Consider the following 18,965-nt stretch of genomic DNA (forward strand, 5'->3'; position numbering starts at 1 on the left):
ACGCCGCAGCGAGTACATATTTGTAATACACGGCATATTCTCATACAGTTGGGATAGAAATTTTGTTTTACAACATCAGCGTAGGCTCAATTATGGTTGCCTCATTAGAGTTTATTCCGGTTAGACTGAACGAACTCGGCCTTCATTGCCACCATTGTTGTCATGGTGACGAGAATCAACAAAACAATTTTTGACAGCCCATGAAAGTGGTATTATGGATTACGTGCTGTGCAAAAAGAATAATCACTACGACACAAAGACTGAATTGTATTGGTAAATAGCAAAGGAAAAAGAAAACTATACAAAGTGAGAGGGCGAAATGGACGTGGGTGCTGTCATCTGCTAGTTAATCAACTAAACAAGCATCAAATTGCTAAGAAATTAAGAAAATGGAACACACTCTGGGTTACTCGAATATACCTAACACGTGAAAAATTATTTGGGTTGAGGGAAAATATGTCATCGATGGATGAAACTTTGTGTGTGTGGTGCTAAATCTTCAATTTTGTTTGTTTTTTCTTTGTGAAGAAATAACGATGTTATGACAGGAGCTGTTAACAAGTCGTTGTTAGCTGAACGTATACAATAACAACAACACACTTTGTTCCAGTCAAACCCTGTGTACACCATTCCGGGCGATTCGCAGCCAAATTGCTTTAGAATAAAAGAAAAAGGGGGATATGAAACATGATCAAATCATCAGATGAATGGATGTGTGTGTGTGTAATCTATTTGGGGAAAGGGGAAAAAATTAAGGAGTTATTGCAGCTATGGGGATATCATCTCAAATTACAAGAATGGAAGGATTTGACTGGAATGTGCTAGCACATTTAGCATGGAACCGTGAACCGTATTAAGAACTTGCCTAAAACGTTTTATGTATATTTTGGTCATTATAAATGAAGACAAAATCTGGGGATTAATAAAACAATTATTATTCCCCAATTTTATCTTTTTTTATTTTGGTTGCCGGCTTATTTCTTTGACGTCGATTTCAGGATTTACCCAAACATTTATTTTTCTTCTCTTTTTCCTTGAAAAAAAAAAGAAAAGAAAAATGACAACAAAATTCACAACCGAATAATGACTTTTGAAAATTCAGGTTGCTATTAATTTGTGCTTAGTATTTTCTACTTCATTTCCCCCCTTGTTCATTATAAGATAGTTTACTGGGTTTCTGTACAGATCATCGTTATATGCTGGGAGACACAATTGCCGTTGCATCAGAATTATTTATAGAGTTGAGGGGGGTAGAGGTTGCTGCCGTTGTCAAAAAAAAAATTAAGATTCGGGACTAGTGATAGTAAGGTCGGCCGGGAATTTGAGGTCGATCCGGTAGCCGCGGCGGTACGCTCGGCATGGGTCTCCTAAACGTAATCGATAAATAAATAAATAAACAACGGGGGAAAAAAAACAAATAAATAATAAATATCAACAAATAAAATTCAATAATAATCAAAAAATAAATCTAGAAAAATTAGCAAATTAAATTCTACGAAATTCCACTAAATAAAAGCATAAATCAGGCAAAGGGGAAAAAAGGTTAGTAGAGAAAAAATGTAAATTTGAAAATTGAATCGGCCACCAGTAGCAAGCAAAAGGTAAATTTGATGAACCACCCAAGGTTTAGCCAAAGTTGAATTTTCAACAAATTGTATTCGGTAAATGGATTCGAGAGTTTAGCTCGGAGAGATTCAGGTTTAAAAGGGAATGATGAAAGTAAATAAGGGAGAGATAGACACATATTTTTGTTTCCTTTTTTTGTGGAGATGATGGGCCCCAAGCATCGTACAAACACACACACACACAAATTCCCCCTGTAATGATAATATAATATGTATAAAACAAGAAATCAGAGAAAAGAAGAAAAAAAGATCTTTCGTAACAACAAAAATCGGATTTGGGAATTTTGTTTCCGTTCATTTGACATGTTCGTTTTCTCTCGAATGAATTGAACCCGTTTGATTTGAAAGGGAAAGCATAAAAAAACACTACTGTACAAAACTATTTTGTTTTTCGGGGGAACAGAAATGGTGTATATTGATGATAACTGTGGGGACGAGGCGGTGTGTCCTTAACTCTCTCTTTCATTATTTATTTAGTCAATCTGTCTGCTTTTTAATTTCTTTGCTAATCGTTTCCCTGGCTCTTATTTTCTTCTTCTTCGATTTTGGTATAACATCAATCTGGGTAACACACAATTTTTTTTTTCGTGTACTATTAACTGGACTACGACAGTATAGTATAGCGTGTCGGCACTAAAAACATTTCCGAAGACAAACATCAACGTGAATTTTTTTTTGGGGGGGTAGGATATATGGACATAGTTTCTCGTATGTATATATATCATTAAGGAAACGACGCAATAAACAAACTGTGTGTTAGACGCAAGTGCTGTGAAAACAAACCCAAGAGCCAATTAGGAGTGATTTAGAGACAGAGATGATCTAATTAACAAACAACTCTTTTCAAATATGGAATCGGATCCCAAGCAAATAATGGAAAAAACAAATTTACTATTCGGATTCTTTTTTGAAACCACATCAAACTTTTTTATTATTATTAACTTTTAGAACGTTAAGTTTGTGTTTTTCAAAGGAGGATGAATGGAAAAACAAGAAACAATAACATGGCCTAAAGGTTCTTTTATAATTTTTTAAGGACTTTTCTCACCAGTCCGACTGAATTCTTTAGTTTTTTTCGGTTTGATCAAATTTCTTTCGCTGACGGCCACTGATATTGATATAGAAATCGACGCGGTTGAGATTTAACAGCAATACGACGTAGTGCTATTCGACTACAGTTACGTAGTGAACATTTCTTTGTTCTAGAAAGAGTAGTGTGAGAGAGAAAGATAACAAGAGAAAACGAACGTGTGGGAGAGGCAGCGAAAATTCAAACACAAAACGTTTTCGTTTAAATTTGTTTGGGAGTTTTTTGTTTTTCTCGACTTTTGAATCGACACAACAAATTCTTTTTTCTAGACAGGAGGAGATACAGTAACGGAATGTTTCGGGAAAGAGGAGAGGAAGGAGGGTGTGGGTATTATTTGATGATTCGTTTCAAATTTGTTTGTGTGATCATATCAGATCCTGTTTGATTTTTGTTTCTAATTGAATTTAAACTGCTTCCCGAGAGCGCCGACCATTTCATTGACGGCGACGTTGACTACTGCTTGCTGGACGCGCTGCGGTAAGACGATGCCGGGCTGCTGGGAACCTCCTCCTACTCCTCGCCTGTGTTTTGGTTTGGTTGTGTTTCAGGATATTTCGGTATTACATTATTTCGGGATTTTTACACACACACACACACACACACACGATACGGATGTTTGTTTTGTTTTTTGCATATGGATCGAAGAAAAAACAAAAGTAAAAAAGGAAAAACAAAAAAACGAGTTCAAATGACCCCAGAAAATAAACCCAAAAGCAAAAAGTAGAGAGAGAGAGAGATGGGGAGCATACAAACAACGTACATAGATCGAGTGCACACAACATTAGCATTTATTTTTTTAGTAAGGAGAAGCTATAAGACCATCCGACCGCATTGATGGATTCAAAAAAAGAGAAAGAAAGAAAAGTCGAACGACAAAAAACAGGCGGTACAATAATAAATTTCTTGGGAATTTATAAAAACAAATACACAAAACAAAAGTTTTGTCCAATTCTTTTCTTTCTTTCTAATTTTTTTCTATTTCTCTCCAGAGAGTGCACGTGTGTGTGTGTGTGTGTGTGACTGGATGATGAAGAGGGGTTTTTTTTTTTCTAGCGTGTGACGAATGTGATACATGAATAACCGTTTTTCTCGGGAGGGGAGAATTTTCTCTCTCTGTTTTATTAGTTTGTTCACTTTCTCGTTTGTTTTCTTTTTACGTGCGCCGACTGCAATATGAAAAAGACAAAAAAAAAAATGGATACCAACAAGGAAATTGGTGGCGTTCAATTTTTGGGGCTTTCGTGACTACAAAGAAATTTAAACTATCACACACATTTCCTTTTTTTTAAAAAAAAAGAAAAAAAGCTCTCCTATTCTCCAGCTCGTGAATGCACACACACACACTTCTGGCTTCATAGTATATAGTTAGTCAACATAATTCGCTTCTTCCTTGTTAAAATACCAAGTCAAGATGACAAGAGACACGCACACGAATTAATAAATTCACCCGAGTTTCAAAGCAAACACACAAAACATACCGCCAACACCCACTTCCCACCTCCCCTTTTGTCCCCGGCTACTACTAATGCGTTTGTCCAATTACTTTCCCAAGTATTTCTCTACTGCACATTTAAAAACAATTCAACAAGATACTCACTCTATCAAGTATCTTATACAGGCGAGAAGAGAAATACTTGAAAGAACTGATTTTATATAGTTAAAGGGCAGTTAGTAATTAAATTTGATTCACAGATCTACCTACTTAATGATAATAACAATAAATCTAATTAGGATTTTGATGAGGGGGGTGACTTACGTTGGCACAAGTGGCGGTGGGAGCGCAGTTCCGCCGGGACGCGAAGGTGGTGCCGGTGGGGCCCTTCCGGTTGCATCTCCAGGGCGATTAGGTACGGCCGGTGCGGGGCGGCCAGTCACCGGAGGAGCCGGTGGAGCTCGGCTGACCGATGATCCCGGACCAGGAGCGGGAGCTGGAGCGACTCCACTCATTGGACGACGGTTAGGACCGCCAGGAGACGGTGGTGACACTCGCTGACCGATACTAATAACACAAAAAAGAAATACAAATGAAAAACTTTCCTTTGGACATCTTTTGTGAATTGAATGCACGAAAATTGTACGAAGAAAGAAATGAATAAGAAAAAAGGAGGATCGATTGGAGACATCAAATCTATCCAATCGGAAGATATATATGTAGACGGGGCCGTAACTTGGATCCGTTTCAAAAAGATTGGATGCGACATTTTGACGTCGAGCCAGAAAAGAAAAAAGATTCAACGCGATAGAGAAAAAGAGAGAAAAGAACGAATAGCCTTCTTGGCAGTTTTGTGATATTTTTTTTCGTGTTGTATAATGAACCTTGAATTATCAGGTCCAGACCTGAAGTAGTCGTCGCCACCCCTAACGGGCGGAGGAACGGGCGTTGAAACTGTGGCCATCGACACGTCACCAATAATCTTCAGGGCTTCTTTACAGGCGTGGTAGATTCGCAACATTTCCTCTCGCTTGACGGCCTCCTCGGCACTCTCTTCCATCATGTTGTTCTGCAAGCAAATAATCCAATAACAAAGTTTTAATCTTCGGACTTTGGCAAAGGAGATTTCCAACTCAATTTACCGTGTCGCCAGTAGCGTAGAGGTTGGCCAGCAGCTCAGCCATGATAAAATCCTTGGTATCGTTGATCATTAAGTGCATGATCGTCTTGGGCACCAAATCTCTCGTGGTCTTGGTCACGATTTTCATGTACGAATCGACCAAATTACGAATAGTTTCAACCTAGACACAAAAAGGGAACGATTACACACGCACGTTCAACACATCCAGTTCTTTTTCCACGTTATTACCTGTCGCTCAAGTTGGGGATCCATCGAAGCGGAATTCTCGCGATCAGCAGAATCTTCGCCGTTGGTGGTATCAGACAACTTTTCGGGGTAGACACCAGCACGCAAGAAAGAAGCCTTCCACGAATCGACATCATCTTGAGTCTCGCAACTCAGGTCCAGCTGCTTGTAATCCTGTGAACATCGGGGGGAAGAAAACGAATGAAACTAAATAAGGAATCCCCAAAAAGTGAACATGCAAATAGTATTTACGAACCTTGTACACATTGCGACCGTCTTTATTGAAAAGGCCAATGGCATGCCGACGAGACATGAATCCTTGCTCGATATCACGCAGCTTCAGACCGTCCAGATTCAGCATGTACTTCTTATCTTTCTCCTGCGACCCATGACAAATGGAATGTTTTTATTTTTTGAAGAAATTCAACAACCGAAAGGAAATCGATCAAACGGAAACAAAATACCTCGTCGTCTTTGTACCACGACAGGGTCTCCGAGCTCAAAACGAACCAGTAATCTCGCGAACCGCCTTTCATGATGCCCAAATTGGAGATGGACATGTAGCCTTTGCGGATGACTTGATTGCCAAGCTTTCGTCCTGTATTGCTGGCATTCTCCGACGACTGCTGGGCGCTATAAAAGTAGGCGATAAAAAGAAAAAGCAAAATGCGTTCGAGAAACATTAGAAAAAACAATTGCGTCAATGGCATTCCATCAATCGGAATTAAACAAGTAGCAGAGGGAGGATACAAACGTATCAGTAATGGAAATGATTTTAGAGTTAGTGAAAATAATAGATGTCACACTACGTATTCAGCAATGCTAAAGAAAGAATAGAAGGAATTCAATCCAAATAATAGAAAAGGATAGTGATTCATTGGTTCCAACGTCAACTACTGGCTAAATGAATACAAATGCAGTGAAGATTGTACGCTCATTAGTGCGTTAATTTGTCGGTAAAAAGAAACAAATTAAAAGTCTAAGAGTCTAAAAACAAGTGGAATGCGAAGGCAGAGCAGCTAATTGAATGCGATGATTTTTTTTTAAAAGCAAAGTAGAAAAAGTAAAACCAAAAAAAGTTGGAAAAAGAAGTGAAATCCAAAAAACAAAACGAAAAAATGTTTTTACAGCAGTCGTCAACTGGCATCACGTACCGTGTCATAGAGATGCTCTCCGCTCTGCCAACGCATCAAAGCCAAAGTAAAAGTCGTCAGAACAATCACAAAACATTTATGGAGAGAAGAAAGAAATATTTTGGAAAATGGTAAAGAAAAAAAAAATCAAAAACAAAACAAAAACACACAAAAAGAAAAACAAAAAAAAATCTCTGTATAAAGAAAGGAAACATAAGTGCAGTCATCTAAAGCTGTTGTATAGAAATTTAATGGAAGGTAAAGCAATAAAAATAAATAAAAAAAAGTTAACAAAAAGTTAACTTAAAAAGGCAGAAGAGAGGTCAGCTGTGCTGGCATAACTTGTTCATTACTAAACTCTAAATCACCTAATTATATCTATAATTCTCAATTATAATATCTAGAAATTAGAACGGCTGATTTTATACTTTGCGAATCCGATAAAGTCCTCGTGGTTGGTGTTCATGTAAGCCAACTCGCACTCGTTGAGGAGAATGATCTGGTCCTTGCATCGCTGCTCACGCTCGCGAATTTGTGTCGTGATGATACGCTCGGCTTCTTCGCGTAGTCGTGGATAACGGTTCATCTGTTTGTCCAGGAAATGAGAGGTCGTTAATATCAATAGCATAGCCGACCCAGACTTCCCACAGAGTCAACCCGTAAATAAACACACAAACAAAATAGAACCGGCATGATTCCCCCAACTGATCGGTAAGTGTACATGTCTAACCTTTTCGGCGCAGAAGCGGACGACGTTAGTCAACTCGGCGACGACCAAATCGATACACTTGAGGGAAGGTTCCTTTAGGCGGGATATCTGCTTCTTGACGATGGCCTCAAAGGCAAGATCGGGAGTGAAGAGACCGACGCGAATACCGTGGATGTTGCGGATGGCGAACGCAATTTCGCGGCGCAACTCTTTCTCGTCAAACTCCATCTTGACAATTTCGAATGGGAAACGCTCATGGAACAAGCGGTTGATCTTGGCACCGCCAGACAGTTCCATCGTGTTAATATTGGCCGTGCCAGAACCTTCGATGGCCCGCTCGAAATCCGACTGGAGCTGCTGGATCATCCTGAAATGCGACACGAACCACAGAGCCGTGAGTTGACAACAACAACAACAAACCGGTGTGGTGACAAGAGATAGAAAATAAAAACACAACAATGGAATCAATTCCGCTGGCTTACTGTAGCATGGCTTTCGTCTTGATGCTCGGGTCGTCGGGACGAAAGTGTTTGAACTGTTCCACTTCCTTCTCCATGCTCAGCAATTGTTTCTACACGGCGAAATTAAAAAAAGATGACAAACCAAAAAGCGTTAAAGAATTTCTCATCTGTTGTCAACATCCTGCTGATCCCATTTCAAATGCCATTATTATTGCCCACCACGCATTCTCATCCCATTCATTCCCTGTGACGACAACAACAACAACAACAGACCTGGAGACGGTCTCTCAATCCTGGCAACGTTTCACGGATGTGGTTAGTGAGCTGCTGATTGAGAACACGTTGAAGGTAGGGCGTTCCCATTCTCTCGGCCATATGGCGGTAGGATGGGTGGCCGAGGAAGAATTTGCGCTCGGCCGCTACAGCCACTTTAATGTCTTTGCGTCCGTCGATATCCTTTTGGCTACGGTTGACCACACCGACGTAGCCGCGCCGCAACGGCAGCAGCTTGTTCTCCAAAATGTCTCGAGCATCCGTTCCTTCGTCCATCAAATCCAGCTTGGTGATGACACCAATTGTTCGCAAACCTGTGCAACAACAGCGCGTTAACGAAACATTCTGGATAAAATAACCAACACCATCCAGACATCGATCGAACCAGAGAAAATCCTCTCTCCGTTTCGGTCGACGGATCGATAGTGGCAATCCTTTAAGCAGGTTTAAAAATGCAAGTATCGGGGAGTCATCAAAGAAAATGGTGCCGTGGAGATTGCGTTCAAGGTTTAACAGGGATCTTTCCCAATTGAGATATAAAATTGCCTGGCACGATTTTCTTTCACGTCAAAAGTCAAAGGAAATTGGAATGTCAAGACAGGGAAATATACAAGCAATAAAACACGAATCAGGAAGCAACTCACGTGCCTGCGACCTTTTTAAAAAAGGGTAGAGGAGCAGAAAGTACAATTTATTATTTTTATACCTGCAGGATCTACTTCTTTGGCCAGTTTCAAAGCATCCGAATTGGCCAAATCAATGTTGGCAGGGGTAACAGCCAGGATGAGGCAACTAGATTTTGTGATATAGGTGAGGATCATGCTACGTATTTGCATCTCAATGTCGATAGGTTGGTCACCGACGGCAATTTTCGTCAAGCCAGGCAAATCAATCAGGGTCAAATTAAGAACTACAACACGAAAACAAAAAGCGGGAAAAAACAAAATAAAATAAAAATAATAAAAAAGAAACTCTTGACATGCGATAATCATTCATTACATAACTAACTAAAAAAAGAACCCACACACACACGCCAAGCCTATTTACACGAGGGGGGCCCATTCATAAATACAGAAGCTGCCAAGTATTCGTGCTGATAATTTCGCAATGTGAAATACCATCGGGATCCACTTCCTTGGCCAATTTCAAGGCATCCGAATTAGCCAAATCAATGTTGGCAGGAGTGACTGCCAGGATAAGGCAAGTCTCCTTGGTGATGAATTGAAAAATCATGTCTCGGATTTGAGCCTCGATGTCCAAAGGCTGATCGCCAACAGCGATCTTGGTCAGACCGGGCAAGTCGATCAGGGTGATGTTCAGCACTACATACACACACGCAACAGTCGTGAGTTTGTGGGAGTTATTTTATTATTAAAAAAGCCCTCGAAAAAAAACAAAAAACACACGAATGGCTCGTAAGAAGATTCCGGTCAATGGCATTCTTTTATTACATTATATTGCGGGGGGGAAGCGCTCGGACTGTGCGTGCCTCAAGAGGTCAGTTTACCAGATCAAATATTCGTTCCACTATAACCGGCCTAGATAAGACATCTTTCGGTAAGGAGAGACAAAAAGAGCAAAAACTTTTGTGTGAGTCTTATCCTCAATTTGTTTTCCTTCTTTCATCCCATCTGTTCCCTTTTGCTCTCTTGAGGTTAATATCGACCAGAAGACTCAGCTTCTCTTCCTATTGATTGTCAATGGCGCCAAAAAAAAGGGAAAAACTTATGCGAATTCCTTGGAAAAAAAGAGAGAAAAGTTTTTCTTGTAGAGGCATCGACACAACATGGCGACCCATCCACAACGGAACTACGGTGTGATGAGCGAGTGTAGCAGCATCTGAATAAGAGTAATCTTTCTTCTTCTTCTTTTTTGTTGTTGTGAGTGGTGCTGCACGAGAAAAGAAAAACTCTTACGTTATTTCTCCCTTTTTTCCTGCTCATTCTCTTCCTAGGAGACGGCAAACGGCCGTATCGATCAGACCAGCCTCGATCCTCCCACAGTTGAGAGGACCCCTCTTTTGCGCGCACATACACGATACATACAAAACCGCGTATACCCTCGAGACGGAAGACACACAGAATTTGGGGGTTTTTTCCCGGAAAAACCCACCAGTCTACAATACTCAAGTTTAACATTTTCAATGGCTATTTCAAATGCTACTCCGGTTGTCGTATCGGCCGAGCAATGGCTGGATTCATTCATACGAGTGTGTTGAGTCGACGGGAGGCTTCCCCTCTAGGTGGTACCCAATCTAATTACTCTCTCAACTATTTAGTCTGTCGATCAAGTCGTCGTGGGGAGCCTAGTCGGACGGGGGGTGATGAGGCGGTTCTTTGGCTACATAAGAGAGAATGATCGATGATGCAAGAATCATGGAAATGTGGTCGACCAACGAGGGGGGTTCCTTATTTTTCCTTTTTTGTTTAGTGCCAATCTCTCGCAGCGGGCAGGAGGTATTGATCCGTTCATCCCGAGCAATGCTCGGGACTGCACACTTTTCTATATGTGGACGTATACTCCAGTGTGAGTAGTGATGGGTCGGAAGATTTAGACAAGGGAAAGAACTCGGCGACATGTTTTGGCCACCACCATTACTTGTAATGGTGTTTTAATAACGCCGTTAAACCCTCCCAAAGTCTAGTTCAATTGTGTGACATTTTAAATTCTTAAATAAATAACCATTATCAAACTCTAAACTTCTCTGTAAGTAAAGTTGGACTTGTGAAGTAAAATTGGTTTACCGTGAGGAGAGTATACTCTCAAATTGATGGGCAAGTTGGATATTCCTTTGTTGGTACCAGTTAATCGGTCAGTGTCTGCCTCAATTTCCTTACGAATCTCATCAAAGTCAGCAAAGATCTTTCCTTTGCAGTGCAAAAACTCTCCATATTCTGAAAGTTCAAACATATTGATCATTACTCACATACATCATGTATTACATTTGCCAAGTTACTTACCCTGAGGAGAGTTGATCAGCTGCAAGATAAGGGGACGTCGAGTGACAATGCCAGAGCCACGAGGTAGGAAATCCCTGCACAAGTGAAAAAACAATGAGTTATGAGAAAACAAAGGGGAGGTTTCTCGAAATTAATCCCACCTGCCGACAAAATTTTCCAGCACAGAGCTTTTTCCTGCACTTTGACCACCCACAACAGCAATTTGGGGTAGGTCAAGAGACATTTGCACCCCCAACGAAGTGAAGGCATCTTGCAATTTATTCACGAGAGGAATAAGGGATTCCATTCCCTGATTGCCTGACATTTTCGATGGTGTTTTCGACGGTCGAGCCTAACGTTACAAAAAGAACTCTCGGACCAGTCGGGAACTTCCCCACTATGGCGGACCACAGAGAGGATTGCACAATGAAACGAAATTCACAGAAAAACACAAGAAGACTTTCAGGGAGTTGGTTAATCTTTTTTCAGCCACAATACTGTCGGTGGAACCGTGTTTGACGTTGGGTAGAGAATGACAGCGGTTGGAGAGAGAGCACCAGCACCGTCTCTCTTAGCACGAACTGGCTCGAATATGGCCAGCCAACTCAACATGGCTGCATAGACTGTGAGATACGCCACACAGCGGCCGATTGCACAACCGCATCGTAAAGTGTCCCAATATTGACTCGGGGATCGAAGAAATTTCTATAAGACGAAAAGCCGTCGGACCGGAGCCGAACATATTCAAGTGTTTCCCATCCGTCAAGTGTTTAAATATTTCAAACAAAATAAAACTGCAGGAAATCATATTACGCAGCACAAATGGGTCACGCTGATGCGCACCATAAATTTTCATCGGAATATTCTTTCTTTATACATTCTTTCATCTACCGCCTGCTAGGATTTCACATCCCATAACAATAAACATCACTATCAGTGATGCAATCTCGTCTTAGTCACTTAGTCGGCTTAGTGAAATTACATTTATGCCACGCTCCCCGAGTTTTAACCCATCCCATTTTCACAGCGTCGCAGAATTCCTACGCGCCTAATTCGATTAAGATTTTTACAAAATGGTATTCAACACGAATAAAAATAAGTTGAAAGGATGGAGAGGGACGTTTTCTTTCCACGTTCTTTTACTTCCCATGAAATCGTCAGCTGACACATGGTCGATACGTAGACGACGGAAACTTAACACGATTTTTTTTTCCTCTATGAAGTTCAGATTATTGAACGTATCGATCGTATGAGAAAATGAATCAATAAGATCTCAAGCTTCACAAAAAGATACAAGTTAATCCCTTTGAAAACTAGAAACATTACAAATCAGGAAATCATTCATAAAATACCCTTCTGTCAAACAGATCTACAAATGGATTGCCAAAAAAAAGAATGTTAAATTTATTTCCATGAAACTTTAATTCAAAGTGCCCATCCTTCTTCGTCATTTGACACGTTTGCGCGCGTTCCTTTTTACGTTACAAAATACCGTACATACCTTATGAGTTCTTTGTCAACAACTATTGATCTTGGAAAATTTGTCTGTTCTGCGCATGGGCGATGCATACATAAAACGTGGGTCACCTGTTTTTAATGGCAGCTTAAAGCTGGTTGATTATGTGAATTCCAGCAAACAGTTCAATTGGGAGCAATAAAAGTGACGAGCAGGGAACCGGCAAACAAATTTGTATACATTAGCACTTGTTTTCTTCGAGTACAAATGGATCAGGAATTCTTCTGAATACAGCAAGAAATTTATCACCACTATTTCGCGTGACTTTTTTGCCCTCCTCCGTTGATTCGTACAGTTTTGGAACTACAATGTCTTGATCCTGATACCGCAAAATGAATTTGTTATTTTTATAGTTGTTTAATTAATAAAGTATAACTAACCAGCTCTTCCTGGGTTAGTCTCTTAAATAATGGATGTTGGTCTAGATGCATAACCATCCATTCATGAAGATCTTTAACATCAGTAATTGTGTAAACCAAACCCTAAAGTAAAATTTAATTAATCACACAAGATATCTACATCAAGTAGCTAAAGAACAGCCTTACCCCTTCAGCCAAAACATAGGCATATTCAGCTAAGAGAGTGTCATTGATAATACGCCACTTGTGTTTGGCCTTCTTAAAATGAGGATCAGGGAAGAGGAAAAACATTTTTGTCAATTGTCCTTTATCGAAAAAGCAAGGGAGGTACCTAGTAGCATAGAATAAATTAAGCAAACATGCCCAAGTAAATGAACAGAACAAATGTAAGTACTTCATGGCATTGCTTCTTAAACAGGCAACATTTCCGTAATCACCTGGATGCAAAATCCTCAAAGCCTTTATGCGATCCTGGACATATTCTGAAACTTTCAAACGAATCTCCATTCCTAACATCAAAGTCTCTGGAAACAACGAAGATAATGATACTGTTGAAAAAAAAAAAAACACAAAATTAATTTTCCACATTTTTTATTGGCAAAATGTGATAAAAATACTTAATAAACCGCCATAGCCACATCCAATATCAGCAAACTGAACTTTGTGTTTCATTATTCCATCTTTGCTAAATGTAGGATAGAGCTCATCCCATTTCATGTCATTGGGAGAGACAGGACTTCAAACGACAAATTGGGTTAGAAAATGACTAATTGATAAATCGAAAACTGGAAATAAGATACTCACTAGTCAAAACAGTGATCTGCGATAGGATTGGAGTGTGCTCTTTGTCGATAATATTTTTTCTGTGGTAAGCTAGCCATTTTTGCTGTTTTCGAGTTCCACGTGCCGGAATCTCATAAACGGCGGGATTGTATTCGAAGAAGAGCAGACGAAATTGTAAAAGCAGTCAAAATTACGAAATGAATTTTTCAAAACTGGCAATGTCGCTCTACACACGTTCTAATGGCTGCTTGCTGACACATTTCTGCAATAGCAGTGAATTTTCTACTTTTTGATTATTTACTTGACGTAATCAATCTTCTCCAAGAAAAATGCCGGTTGCTGACAATGAGTAAGTGAAATGAGATAAATTAATGTGCAAATATTAAAAATACAACACAATCTTGATATGATTTCAGAGTTAAATCCAGTTGGGCCGATGACGTTGAGGATATCGATGGTTAGTAATGCCGCTTCCCCAATTAATGTAAGATTTTCTTTAATCAAGCCGGTATTATTCCTTAGGTCTCGGTTTACCCCCTAACACTGAAGAATACAAAAATGGGCTGAAAATTGTCACAGAGTATGGTCTTGATGATGATAATAGGAAGTTCAAGGTGGTGCGTACTTACAAAATAGAGAAAAGGTATGTAGCTAAAGCCATTGCCCAGCGTAAAAGTTGGCCAAAATTTGGTCTTTCCAAGGAAGACAAACCAGGACCAAACCCTGCAACAACAATTGTATCTGAAGATGTAGCCATGCAGGTATTTCTTTTCTCAGTTGATGTATAAAAACCGTTGGATGTTAATTAATTAAAATTTTTACTTTGACAGTTTATTACAAACAAAGAGGATCCTGATAACAAGGAAGATGACCCTCTAATGAAGTTAAAAAGCATGCAGAAGGGCATTGTTAAGTGTCGTATCTGTAAAGAGGACCATTGGACAACACAATGTCCTTACAAGGACACACTTTTGCCTGTCCAAGAAGCACTCAATAAGGTTAACACTTTTTCTTTATTTTGAATTGAACTCTTGCTAATTTTGCTTTATATATCTTAACCTAAGGCTGAGGAGAAGAAGGCCGGCCCGCCTCCTGCCGCAGCTGCTGCTGGAGGACCGCAAGCCAAGGGTGGTAAAGAAGGAAGCGCCTATATTGCACCTGCACTTCGTGATGGTGGCAACAGAAAAGGAGAGACTATGGCTATGGGTCGACGAAGTAAGATACAGTTTCTTCATAGTAGTTTATTTCATATTATTAGGACCACCGGAGATGTAATAGAAAACATACATAGGAAAAACATTATTTAATGATTACCCTTTTCTTTCCCGATAACAGCTGATGAAGGGTGCACTGTACGAGTAACCAACCTCTCGGAAAACGCTCGCGATTCCGATCTTCAAGAATTGTTCGGCCGTATTGGCGAAATCTCACGCATCTTCCTCTCTAAGGTTGGACTCAAATTTATTCACTAATTATCATTTTGTATAAATTATGGCACCGCTTCAAACTGAATTTTAGGACAAAAACACTGGCCAATCCAGAGGTTTTGCATTTGTCAGCTACAAACGACGAGAAGACGCCGAACGAGCAATCAAGACCTTGAATGGTTTTGGTTACGACCATCTTATCCTGACTGTCGAATGGTCTAAGTAAGTTAGCTCTCAATTCGCTTTATTTCATTCAAAATAGTTGTGAGCTGAATTTGAAATTCGTGACTGGGAATTTTTAAATTTTATTTTTAACAATTTAGTTCTTTAAATTGACGAGTTAAATGAAACTGATCTTTCTCTTTTCATTCGTTTAACAGACCATCGGGAACACAGTGAAAAAAAGCCTAAAATTCCTTCATCAAATATTGGATGCTACGATCATGTAAAGGGATAAAAAAAATACACGCAAATGGATTCCAATCAAGCTCTTCAACCCTCTATCACAGACATGAACCGAATTTTCACCCTTCTCTTTTGTTTTTCTAAGCTAAACATCAAGGGAATGAGGATTACCTCACCGAAACATTATTTTTAAGTGGAAAAAAATATAAGTAAAGTTATCTAGTTTTGCGCTGATTCATCCTCGGCTTGACGTGCAAGATGATAGCCCCTGCTGTTACTGCTAAAGCCTCGTCCTTTACGTTTTGCCAGGTACCAGGCTACAAAAAAGACTATCGTGATCAAAATGGTGCATCCTAGAACTATGTACATTAGGGAAAGTGGATTCGACTCGATCAATGCGCCTGTTACCTGTATCAACACGGTAAACAAAACAGAGGGTTATAAATACGTAATGGAAATCATTAGCATTTAAATTTAACGTACCGTTGGGAATATCATCTCTCCCATTGAAGAAGCAACTGAGAAAGCCGCAGAAATCCGGTTAGTTACCAGCAGGTGTGTTTCGGTCCATATGAAGCCTGTTGCGAAGGTTGAAGCCATTCCTACGCCAACCAAGGCCGAACCGACGTACAAAATAGTGGCGTCCGTCTGCCCAGCAACACAGAGAGTCATCGAGCCGAGCGCAGTAGAGCACAAGTTGAAAATGAGCATGGCTGTCGGATTGGTGAAGTGGGCAACGAAAATTGCGACAAAGCGACCGGCCGCAAACGAGGCCCAGAATGTAGTTGTTATGTAATTGGCAGTCGAAGTCGATAGCTTAAGTGGGCTCTCCAATGCAAATGTAGTAAGGAACTGAGCAAATACGACCTCAGAGCCGACGTACATCAAGTAAAACGAGAACATCAGCACGACGAAGGATATCTTGGCGCTGGGCCGGAAAGGCTTAACTTTCCGATCAGACGTTTGACGTTCGGCGGTCGAGCTGCGAGTTCCAGAACACAGAAAGAAGAGAAAGAAAAAGGCTGTGTGCAAGACTATGATGGCGATAACGGTATACAACATGTGCATCCGCGTAACTCCAAAACGCTCCAGATAGTCAGAAACTTTAACGGGGGACCGATCAATAGTCTCGCTCTCATTGTGGATGGGCGAATTTGTTGTTGTCACAAGTACGTTAGGCTCGGAAGTTGTGACTGGTACGAGCGTAGACGAGGGAACCACCGAGCTGACTTCGTCTTGTTGACCTCTGCTCTTTCCACGACTCTTGACTACAACATTATCTGCAAGGTCGACTGGCAATGTTGTAGCAACTGGAATGGGTAATGAAATGTTTTTGATGGTCGTGGGTAGCAATTCTATCGAGGATGGTGTCGTCGTTGTCGAAGTTGTAGTTGAAACAGCCGTAGTTGATTGAGACGTCGTCGAAGAATAAAGAGGAGTTGTAGTAGCAGGTGTAGTAGTAGGGAATGTTTTAACATTAAGATCAGCACCTACAAGTTCAATATTAAAATCGTGTTTACATTATTTTCTGATTGTTAAAATTACCTTTTGTTACGTTGTTGATGGCAGTTTCTTTAGGCTGGAATTCAGCGTTTAAGTTTGATGAATTGATAACGGGTTCTACAGTAGTTAGAGGAATGCTGGTTATCGTAGAGTTTTCAGTAACAGGACTCAAAGTTGAAGACACTACGGTATCGTTTCCGGTGGATTCGGACGCATTCTTGGATGAAACGGTAGAAGTATTATTGTCACTGCTGCTGATATTGAGCCCTTGCACTTCATTGGATTTTTGGAGTATCATCGTTATTTCCGTCATGTTATCTTGAGCTTTCGTGGTACCATTGATGGAAGGAGGAATTGTTGTTGTATCTGTAGATGTAAGCGTAATGGCGGGTGTAGTTTGATTTTCGTTGGATGACGCAGTCGTGGTAGTTACAACGACTTCCTGGGGCGGTTGAGTCTCTACTTTCAACGGAGTATTATCAAACTGCTTCGAAGGGCCTAGAATTTGGCCATTAATGACGGCAGGTTTCGGTTTCTTTGGCTTTTCTGTCAAGGGCGTTGTCTGATTTTGGTTAACAACTGGACTTATAGTTGTTGTCGATGTAACATCTCCAAATGTGGAATTGGATGCTGTTGGGATAGTTGAATTGGATGAAGGGATGGCTAGATTAGAAGTAACTAAAACTGGAATTTCACTGGTGGCTTTAATGATCGAAGCTATTGTTGTCATTTGATCTTCTGATTCACTTGAGTTGAGTGGATTAGTGACGGAGCGCACATGGCGTGATGAGATGGTATTGTTAAGGGTAGTAGTTGAAGTTTCAACGATGAAAGCCTGCACGAGCAAAGGGGCGATCGACCCACCGACGGCAAAAGAAAAGTGTAAAGCCTGCATGTAGGGACCCGATTCCTTTCCCCATAACTGAAGACAAAGGGTGCTAGCTCCAGTATCCAGCAGCCCATTACCCACTCCAACAACAAAAGATGAAACCATCAGCATCCAAACGTGTTTACACCATGGCTGTAGAAGAAAAAAGGATCATGATTTCAATTGCAGTAATTTTATTGATTTAAGCTTATTTACCATAGATCCAACACTTATGGCCATTGAAGCAATAACTACAAAAAATGCTGAATATGGATTACAGCGGTCAAGAAAAAAGCCACCTGTTATCAAATATAGATTTGAATTTGTGACTTGGATTGAGCATATTAAATTACTGTTACCTAAGAAAGCACCCCCTAAAGTTCCTATTGATCGGACTGTAAAGATGTAGGAAATTTCTGAAATGGTAGATCCAACTTGATCCTTCAGATACAGTAATGTAGGTCCAGTTACTGACATACATAGTCCCTATTGAAAATGTGATACCTTGAGTAATTATGCACTCTACACTGATAAACATGATTAGCTTACAAGTGAAATATAGGCCCCACAGAGGGCTGCTGTTCTTGTCAATTTACCCAATTTATTTAGAGGCTTCTTGTTACGTGGAGGATCACTCATAAGAGAAGGAGATAAAGAACTATCATCAATTTGGCTGTTTAAAAGGCCAAATTGTGATTGATCGTAAATGACCTATAGAAAAAAAAATCAATAAGCAACAACAACAACAACTTTAACAGCTGTCTGTCATAAGTATTAATATTAAAGCTGTTATTCATAAACAAACTGTGAATCATGACTAAAAGCAAGGTCCAAGTGAATTACCTCCTCTTCCAAGACATCACGTATGTGTCGTTCCATGAGACGGGCTTGTTGTTGTGATCCTGGATCCTCACAGGTTTTTGAGTTTTTCAGATCACTTTCTGTTTCGTTCGCCATGGATTTTTGCTGGTAATTAGGGCTTCGGCTGTCACCTATCTACCATCATCACCAGGTGGCTGCGTGACTTACCATCTTGAATTATTGATCCGCCGCAAGATAGCGCTGACATAGAAGAC

General features: G+C 40.3%; 4 protein-coding genes across 11 annotated transcripts; 1 reads left to right on the forward strand and 3 right to left on the reverse strand.

The window, feature by feature from the left end:
- Positions 1–248: 248 nt before the first annotated feature.
- LOC124315142 (dynamin-like) lies at positions 249–11,640 on the reverse strand. 8 transcript variants are annotated; one of them, XM_046780599.1, is made up of 16 exons: positions 11,190–11,638; positions 11,050–11,123; positions 10,834–10,983; positions 8,796–8,999; positions 8,090–8,403; positions 7,838–7,926; positions 7,377–7,722; positions 7,075–7,232; positions 6,668–6,691; positions 5,978–6,146; positions 5,770–5,892; positions 5,517–5,687; positions 5,290–5,448; positions 5,032–5,216; positions 4,472–4,714; positions 249–1,367 (listed from the first exon to the last, which is right to left on the reverse strand). In XM_046780599.1, exons 1-16 carry the CDS (start codon positions 11,351–11,353, stop codon positions 1,295–1,297), a joined length of 2,646 nt encoding a protein of 881 aa, XP_046636555.1. In that variant the 5' UTR covers positions 11,354–11,638; the 3' UTR covers positions 249–1,294. The 8 variants fall into 8 exon arrangements, with proteins under 8 accessions (XP_046636555.1, XP_046636557.1, XP_046636550.1 ...); XM_046780594.1 differs by lacking the exons at positions 249–1,367; positions 8,796–8,999 and adding exons at positions 1,637–3,236; positions 9,208–9,411 and having other exon boundaries at positions 11,190–11,640; XM_046780596.1 differs by lacking the exon at positions 249–1,367 and adding an exon at positions 1,637–3,236 and having other exon boundaries at positions 5,053–5,216.
- Positions 11,641–12,408: 768 nt separating this feature from the next.
- LOC124315564 (tRNA (guanine-N(7)-)-methyltransferase-like) lies at positions 12,409–13,858 on the reverse strand. Its single transcript, XM_046781332.1, has 6 exons — positions 13,708–13,858; positions 13,521–13,639; positions 13,298–13,451; positions 13,090–13,234; positions 12,925–13,026; positions 12,409–12,863 (listed from the first exon to the last, which is right to left on the reverse strand). Exons 1-6 carry the CDS (start codon positions 13,782–13,784, stop codon positions 12,726–12,728), a joined length of 735 nt encoding a protein of 244 aa, XP_046637288.1. The 5' UTR covers positions 13,785–13,858; the 3' UTR covers positions 12,409–12,725.
- A 51-nt stretch (positions 13,859–13,909) lies between these two features.
- On the forward strand, positions 13,910–15,596 carry LOC124315505 (eukaryotic translation initiation factor 3 subunit G-like). Its single transcript, XM_046781227.1, has 8 exons — positions 13,910–14,035; positions 14,103–14,143; positions 14,209–14,447; positions 14,517–14,684; positions 14,751–14,901; positions 15,022–15,134; positions 15,205–15,335; positions 15,494–15,596. The coding sequence occupies exons 1-8, from the start codon at positions 14,016–14,018 to the stop codon at positions 15,510–15,512; spliced, it is 882 nt and encodes a 293-aa protein (XP_046637183.1). The 5' UTR covers positions 13,910–14,015; the 3' UTR covers positions 15,513–15,596.
- LOC124315146 (flocculation protein FLO11-like) lies at positions 15,246–18,894 on the reverse strand. Its single transcript, XM_046780605.1, has 7 exons — positions 18,733–18,894; positions 18,439–18,600; positions 18,249–18,375; positions 18,106–18,188; positions 17,064–18,042; positions 16,002–17,008; positions 15,246–15,926 (listed from the first exon to the last, which is right to left on the reverse strand). Exons 1-7 carry the CDS (start codon positions 18,844–18,846, stop codon positions 15,738–15,740), a joined length of 2,661 nt encoding a protein of 886 aa, XP_046636561.1. The 5' UTR covers positions 18,847–18,894; the 3' UTR covers positions 15,246–15,737.
- Positions 18,895–18,965: the final 71 nt, after the last annotated feature.

Source organism: Daphnia pulicaria, chromosome 11, assembly GCF_021234035.1.
Source record: "Daphnia pulicaria isolate SC F1-1A chromosome 11, SC_F0-13Bv2, whole genome shotgun sequence".
Classification (NCBI taxonomy): Eukaryota; Metazoa; Arthropoda; class Branchiopoda; order Diplostraca; family Daphniidae; genus Daphnia; species Daphnia pulicaria.